At 29.7% G+C, this 8,624-nt stretch overlaps 1 protein-coding gene across 2 annotated transcripts in view; it reads right to left on the bottom strand.

Moving 5' to 3' along the window:
* Positions 1-475: 475 nt before the first annotated feature.
* LOC132741946 (zinc finger C2HC domain-containing protein 1A-like) overlaps positions 476-8,624 on the bottom strand; it is a 32,170-nt gene continuing 24,021 nt past the window's right edge. For both annotated transcript variants that reach the window (XM_060730221.1, XM_060730220.1), the window contains one exon: positions 476-8,610. In XM_060730221.1, the coding sequence (XP_060586204.1) occupies positions 8,439-8,610 (172 nt within the window). In that variant the 3' untranslated portion in view covers positions 476-8,438. The remainder of the gene's footprint in view (positions 8,611-8,624) is intronic.

Below are 8,624 nucleotides of genomic sequence, written 5' to 3'. Positions count from 1 at the left end.
CAAACTATGTTTTGGAAGCTGCAATCCCTATTAGTATTACTGATCCAGTAAGACGTATTTCAGACAAGACTAGACATTTCAGACAGGATAAAGTTTTCAGTGCATTTTTTGTCTCAAAAGTCATTGAAGGCTTTCATTTACATTGTAGCACTACATATTTTTAATTTCATGATTATTTATGCAATATGACCTGAATACATGATGTTGTTTATTAATAACAGAACCTTGCAATTAGATAATGAATACCTTAACACATTATTGGTCAGAGTTACAGAGCAATGTGAATCAAACTTTAGTAAATTCAGTCACAGGCACCACCTTGGGTGCAAAATGTCACAGGGTGAGAAAAATGTGCAGCCTAACGGAGCCTTGAACACAGAATCCATTTTTGCACCGTGACATCTTAATGGTTCACTGTTGATAACTAACTAGTTTCTCCGTATGTGATAAATATAAATAAATTGGAAACAACATGTTTATCATCATAAATTTTATTTAGGTATATCAATATCTAACAATCTATATAATAAAAGGTATAAACAGCAATGACACTGTCAAAAGGTAATAAAGCAATGAGTATTATGGAATCTACATGTCAAGGACGGATCCAGTCTTAGACAGGAAATTTAAATAATGTTGAGATATATAAATAGTAACAACATAGGACGGATTTAGCCTAAGATGGTTTTTAAAAGTGCTTAATTTATACAAAAAAGCTACAATACAGGGGAATTTTAGGCAAAGGCAAAAAGTATTGGGTAATTCCTGAAGTAAACAAGAAAAAAAGGTAAACAAGAAAAAACAAATTGGACGGATAAGCTTAAGACGGTTTTAAAATATCCGAATCCTGCTTTTATCTACAATACAGGGTAAATCTAGCTTGGGAGCAATTTTTTTTATAAAGCTATTAAACAACACTACACAAAAAGAATTAAGAAATTGTGCAAAGAAGATTTTTATATCTATATATCAATAGTAACTTGCTTGTTGAAATTTTAGAACTGATTCAGAATTGTTGTGTAAAAATGTCAACCAATTCATAATTTTCAATGTGAGAACAGTTTGAAGACAGCAAAAGAAACCCATAGAATTCCTAGTTGTTTTCATGAAATGTTACTGATCTTCTTTCAAATTCACATTTATAAATATTTACAGTATATCATGTATATTGAATAAAAATATTGCTCATATAGGAAATAGATATATCTTAATAATTTTCATGAGCAATAAATATATCACAGATATGAATCCAAGTACAATGGACTATAAAATAAGTCATTCATATATTATAATTATATAAAATTAGTCAATCATGTAAATTAAAATGTAAAATTAGTTGTTAGAAGTAAAAAATCTTTAAACTGAACTCCTAATCATTTTTTCTGTTTTCAAAACTAAAGAAGAAAATAAATATTCCAAACACAAATAGTTTGCAAACAGGGCAAAGTAAAAACTTCACAGCATAAACTGATATTCAATTGTGTGATAAGTTAAAACCGCAAACATGTGCAAAGTGCATGGGTAAAATAATTTAGACTGCAAATATAAAGCAAATCAGGAAAATAAGTCTAGTCTGCAACAGTAAATAAGGAAAACATTTCCAGATTTCAAGGTCAAATACGGAAAATAAGGAGAATATTTCTAAATTGCAATGGTGAAAAAGGGACATAAATTTTGCTTTTTATTTATGAAATATTGGGTACATGGTTATATGAACTCCTGGTAAGATAAAAGGAAAACTATATGCCAGAATTACATACATATTAAAACTATTTTCTAAATATTCTTCATATTAAGTTCTTTTCATCATTAAATAAATTGAAAATAGAAGCTCCTTGTCACCGAGACACAATAATAAATCAGTCACAAAAATTGAATTTTAAGTAAAGACCATTTCCAAAAACATTCTTGAACACTGAAAATTAATTATAGACTTTATAAAATGTCCAATAAAATATGATGTAAAAATGAACAACGAGTTTTTGCAATTATTAAAGGAAAAAAAAACCTTAAATTATGGCAAGGTTTAGATTAAATGGTTACTTTAAATTTGATTGGTCAATATCTTTGGTCAGATCTTTACATCTAATTTGGACAAACTTAAAGAGTGAACACAAAGTAAAATTATTTCAATCTTTAAAACATAAACAGTAAGCATAACACACTTTTTTGTCTTTCCTTTGCCTAAACTCATGTTTTCTTTGTCAGTTGAAAAATTCTAGTTTTCCTTTTCAGTTAAAAAAAGAAAGCCATGATGGCCCTGAGATTGCTCACCTGTATATAGGCCCAGTTTAAACCCCAGGGCTTTTATTTGACAAACTTGGAAGACACCCATTAGAAGATGTTTCATGATGTTAAGTTTTTATTACACACATAAAATGAAAAACAATGATCTCCACCCCCCCCCCCCCTTTGGCAGGGCCAATTTTAACCCAAGGGCTTTTATTTGAACAAACTTGGTAGACACCAACAAAAAGATGTTTCCTGCCTAAAATCTAACCTCTAGCTAATTGGGTTTTTTAAAAGAAGTTTTTTTTTAAGTTTTTACTTTACACATATAGTTAAAAACAATGACACCTTTGGGGTGTAGCCAGTTTTAATCCCAGGGCTTTGATTTGAGCAAACTTTGTAAACACTTACAAGAAGATGTTTCATGCTAAATATCTAAACTCTAGCTATTTGGATTTTTTCACAGAAGATTTTTAAGTTTGTGCCATACATATATAAGGAAAATCAATGACCCCCGGGGCGGGCCAATTTTGACCCCAGGGCTTTTATTTGAACAAACTTTGTAGACACTGTCTAGAAGATGTTTCATGCTTAATATCTAAACTCTACCTCTATGGGTTTTTTAAAAGAAGATATTTAAAGTTTTTTCTTTCGGTTGCCATGGCAACCAGAGTTCTGCATGGAATTAAATTCTTTGAACAATTTTTAAAAGTGACCACCAAAGGAACATTCCTGTGAAGTTTGGATGAAATTGGCTTAGTGGTTTATGAGGAGATGTCATTTAAAGTAAAAGTTTACGGACGGACGGGCAGACGACGGACAGACGGATGAAAAGTGATCACAAAAGCTCACCCTGTCACTTTGTGACAGGTGAGCTAAAAAGCTCTTGTTTACTTTCTTTTATTTTAGTGTGAAAAATATAAAACAGTACTTGAAAGTGTTTTATCAAAAAAGATAAGCAACAATACGCAGTCTTGTCAAACAGCACAATAGTGCCAAAAACATCAATCACTATACTGATAGCATAGTGGGGACATATCTAATGCCACTGAAGAAGCGAGCTTATGACTACATGGCAACAAAAACTCCAACACATCCTCTCACATATAATTAAGAAATTAATACTACTATAAATGTATTTGTTTAAATGTTTTCAAAAATATTCATAAACTGTTATATCCCTATAAGAGTTAACCTGTATAATATAGAGTATGTACTAAATATTCGGAAAATTTTCTGTTGTCATCTACAACTTTAAATTCAATGCTCAAAACTCTACATTTCTTTACAGTAAGTCAGTAAGTGCTAAATACACACAAAGTTAAAACATCAAAATGAAGCAAAAACAAACAAAAAAAAACCCTAACAAAACAAAATACTATATCACAATATGGCAAGCATAAGCACATCACATACTTACTGTTTTTAATAAAATTTCATTATCTTGTAGACTTAGCCAGCTACTTTTTATACATTAGACTTTATAGAACAGAAAAACAAGTTATAATGACAATCTTTAACATTGAATATGTGTTATTTTGTAAGAAAACAATCGCTAACAAAAACTATTGATTTAAACACTGATGCATCTGAGAGTACAGACAGAGAAAAGCTACAACAAGAAAACAAATAATTACATAATATTTCTAATTAAAAAAACAACAACTTATGTCTATAACTAAACTAGGATGATAACACATATATCTCGAACTGTATTTTGAATGTTGTGTATTGTAAGCATAATTTTCTACATATATGAGTTGCACATTAATTACAGAAAATGTGATAACATTTTGGCAAAATGGATTAACATATGGAAAGCTTCCTAAGTTATAAAACAAATTGACAAAGGTTTAAGAAAAACAAGGCCAACACATAACACAGCAATTTCAAGAGGTACACTTTTCTTAAAAGGTGCTTGCTACCAGCTGAGAAAAACAATGTCAAAAAAGTAGAAAAAACCCAAAAAACAAATACATTAAGGGTATAGGAAATGTATTCTTAGTCCATGTAACATATTACCATCATGGTATTTGCAAAATATGAAATATATTCATTGTTTTAACCATCATATCTGTAACCTATAACTAATGGAATAAGGGCTATTTTTGCATATGTTGACATGTTTACTGTAACTGACATGGTTTGTCAGTGCCTTGCCCTGCTTAGATTTAGCACATTTTTTCATTTAACAATATCTGTAAGTGTTGTGCTTTAAAGTGTGGAACAAATTTACAAGTTAACACAATAAATAACAGAAGAGATATAACAAACATTTTGGAGATTTTAAACAACAATGGATATAGAACCTGAATGACCAGAAGATTTTATCACATGACCACAAATTTGAAGCTTTTGATAGGTAAAACATTTCACATGGTAAATGGGACTTAACAAAAGATAACAATATTTTGAAAACGGAAAGTAATAGCCAAACTTGAAACATAAGACTGATGTTTACACAAAGAACATACAAGTATAAACAAAGGGAGGGAACAATGAAAGAACTTTGGAAATACAAGAAAAATATACAAATCAATGCATAAATGACATAATAAACATTAAGAGCAGTGATGTAAAGATGTAAAATAATGGAAGCCAAACAAGAAACAAAAGATAATATCTTGTTGAAAAGACAGGACGAACTAAAATGAGACTACATCACAGCAATTAAAGAATGAGCCAAATAATAGAGCAAAATCAAAGTGAAACTAGCTGGCTTAGAAATACTCTTTTCTTATCTGGCAATTTATATCCAACCTTATATCTTTTTGAGAACAAAAATGAAAGCATTAATATATCGTCAAAATAAACACAAAACTTTGTGAAATGAATTTTTGTTGAGAAAACAGAATTATTTTGTCATTTAGGATCTGAATCCAAAAGATTTATGAAATTGTGTTCCTACAAACATGTTCTGTAAACACCAGATTTTTATATATCATTAAAAATATATAATCATACAAGAGCATACCACATCAAATCATAATTGCTAAGCATCAATAGAAGGAAACAAATAAACAAAATAAATTAATTAACAAAACACATCTAATTTCTATGTAAAATTAAACATTTAACAGCCATTTTGCTTTTAATATTAACAATAAAATAGGTTTTTCAAATGAAGAAAAATATTGCTGTAGTTAAACTAGACAGAGAATATACATAAATCTATAAATAAATAAATTAATTCAATCATTAAATCAATCATTACATAATAATCACAACAAATAAAATCCACAAAACAAACAAATAAAACAAACAGCTGACTCATCTAAACTGAAATATGCCCTAAAAGTTTCTAAAACAAACAAAAAATGACATTCAGTCTCCATTGCCACGTTTAACATCAAATTATTCAGAAATTAATAAATACGGACACAGAACTAAACCATTATAATAATGTTGGTTTAACATGATAGGAAGTTTTTTAGATAATGTTATAATGCATAACCAAAAATCAAGTACAATATTCAATAATGCTTCCTCAATGCTTTTCCAGTATAAGAAAAAATAAATGTGGTATTATAATTAATTCCTTGTTAGCAAAAATGAACACTTCATCTTACCAGTAAATATTACCAAATAACTAATGGAAAAGAATCATAATTCATCCACAGTATTTCTACTTTAATAGGGCAAACATAAATACAGTAAAGTGTTTCTAAATAATGAGGAAAAATAATGTTCTAAATACAAGAACAATGGGAAGTAGCATCTTATAAGAATTTTAGGATGCTGGAAAATCAATGAAATATCTTTAGTTTTCCAAATCAGCAGGAAAGACTTAGGATGGATAATCAATCATACATCTTAAGTTTTCCAAATCAGAAATAAAAAATAGGAATACTGTATGTTAATTATTTCTGTATTAAGTAAATAATATTATTGTATGAATACTGTCATTATTTGTAGTTCTATTTTAAGCAAAAATATAACTATATCTTGATCATATTCAAATAAGTAAAGTTCTATACTGTATCTTAAAACAAGTTTCAAATTATATAAAACACAATACTAATACTTTAGTACCTTAAAAATTCAAAAATGCACCAATAATTGAGTGCAACTATAGCTTCAGCATTCACATATATAAATGTACAGGTACAATCATTAAAATACATATGATATATTACATGTATGAATACATACATCACATTTATAGGCATGTGTAAAAAATAAAGTCTATATTAAAGGCATATTAGGACAGGTAAAATAATCTATATCTTTAAAAACCTGAGGTATTTATCACAAGAGATCTACAACATACTGCAAATATCCAATACTGTATAACTTAGCATGATTGTCATTTGCATGTAAGATTTTATTTTCTTGTATCAAAAAATTTACAGCAAGAAAACAGTGGCCATTTATCTAAATTAATGAAATTAAGTTACCACCAATAAAAGAAAGACAGTTTTCCAAATGCCAAAAACTATGTGTTTTTTCCCCCTCTCCAATTGAAAAAGTAAAGATTTCCAGATTGTTGCACTTTTTATACAGTGCTGTTTACATTTTAAGAAAAATAAGTCAGAGACAAACAATAATTTTTGAATGCTAGATTTTGCCTTTTACAAAATGTATACGAGGAATGTTCATGTTTATTTTGGTTTCTTTTTTTTGGTTGTGTTATACTTCACACAGTAGAACAGTAGAGTTCATATGTCGACTTACAAGCTTTACCGGTGGAGTGGTGGAGGAAGACCTCAGATGCTTCTTTGTTCATTATTTCAGGCACAAGCAGGCAATGGAGTAAAACCACAAACATTCCATAAGCTAGCTTGATAGCTTCCTCAAATGAAAGAATCCAAAGTCCCTGATACCATTCGAGCCAACAGCGGTGAGCGGAAAGTAGTTTGAAGTCAATAACTTCAATCACACCGCCACAGGCGCTCGATTTGTAAATAATAGTTATTCATCACTATATTTGTAGCTTCTGCTTTACTTTTCATAAGAGAGATGATTTGCTTAACATTAATCCCAATCTGTGCTGGTGATAGATTTTGGCCCAAAAAGATGAAAATAAAATCCTTAAAATATCATAAGTATTGCATACAATATGAAATCAGTCTAAACCCTTGAATTAAACATACTAGATTAAACAGTATTAGCCATGTTTCACACTGGAGCACTATGTTATACATAAGTGACCTCCCCTTTTACCCTTCATACAAACAAAAATATAAATATTGTGCCATGGTAAACTGGAATAGGTTGTGCATCAAAATTAATAAAATATTCACAGACTCAGTCTCAATCGGTGCATGGTTATGTGAATGGAATAAATAAATCTGATGGATCAATGGTTTATTTATGGAGAAATGCTTCTTTTCATGGAAATTACCACAAACCCTTTTATACACTTTTTTGTAATGGTCACACAAATAAGATTTTATGTTGTTACCAAATTACTGAACTTCCAAATATCTTATATTCACAGTTTTATCAATGGCAGGTTTAAAATCCTGAGCGAGCTCTGCTGAGTTAAAATTCTTTCCAAACAATTCTTCAACTACATGATATTCTTCTTAGAAATTTCATGGTCAAGCAAAAATGTATGTATCAATTATAGTCAATGATTTTGTATCATCATACATTTTATAATACAGATAAAAATTCACCAATAATCCACAACTATTTTTGGCAATTTATCCTAGTGCAGTTATTGTGAAGAGCAAAATCCTACTATAAAGTCTCATTCAATGCTTGAAAATTTTCATTTTTCAAATCCCAACAAATAATGGCAACTACTTCTATTATCTTAAAAATCCGATCTGCTTTCATTTTATATGGTATTTTGGAGAAAAAAAAAACTTGTTTTACTTCTTGGCAGCAATCAGATCCTTTTCTACATATTACAATTCAACACATTATAATTCATAAATAACATGATCTTGCCTTCAAATAGCACTTCAAAACTGGAAAAATATACAGTGAACACAGAAACAATGTCATTTAGCCACCACCAGTAAAACTGAAACTTTATTCAGATTTCTAATGCTAATGTTCATTAAATGGACAATTTATATATACTCCAGTGAAACATCTACATTCCCTATCAAGGTCCTTTTTGTATAAACATGTATGATAAGAATCTTACGAACTAAGATCCCGCCTTCTGTTTATACATGTACAATAACATAAGGAGCTTACAAATTAAGATCCAACCTTTTGTTTAAACACGTACAATAACATTAGAACCATATAAACTAAGATCCTGATTTTCTTACTCCACAGTTACATAGCACTTGTCCACGGATACCGTATTTTCTTTTGCAGGATTGGCACGTGCTTCCTCTAGTACGAGGTTCTGTGGATATCCTTGACCCTGTTAGTCCAAACCCATACTGATCATCTAGCCTACTGCTGTATGATCCTTCCCTAGAAATAAAGCA

Source organism: Ruditapes philippinarum, unplaced genomic scaffold, assembly GCF_026571515.1.
Source record: "Ruditapes philippinarum isolate M1 unplaced genomic scaffold, ASM2657151v2 ctg6664_1_1_1_1, whole genome shotgun sequence".
NCBI lineage: Eukaryota > Metazoa > Mollusca > Bivalvia > Venerida > Veneridae > Ruditapes > Ruditapes philippinarum.
This window is presented reverse-complemented; position numbering and strand designations above follow the sequence as displayed.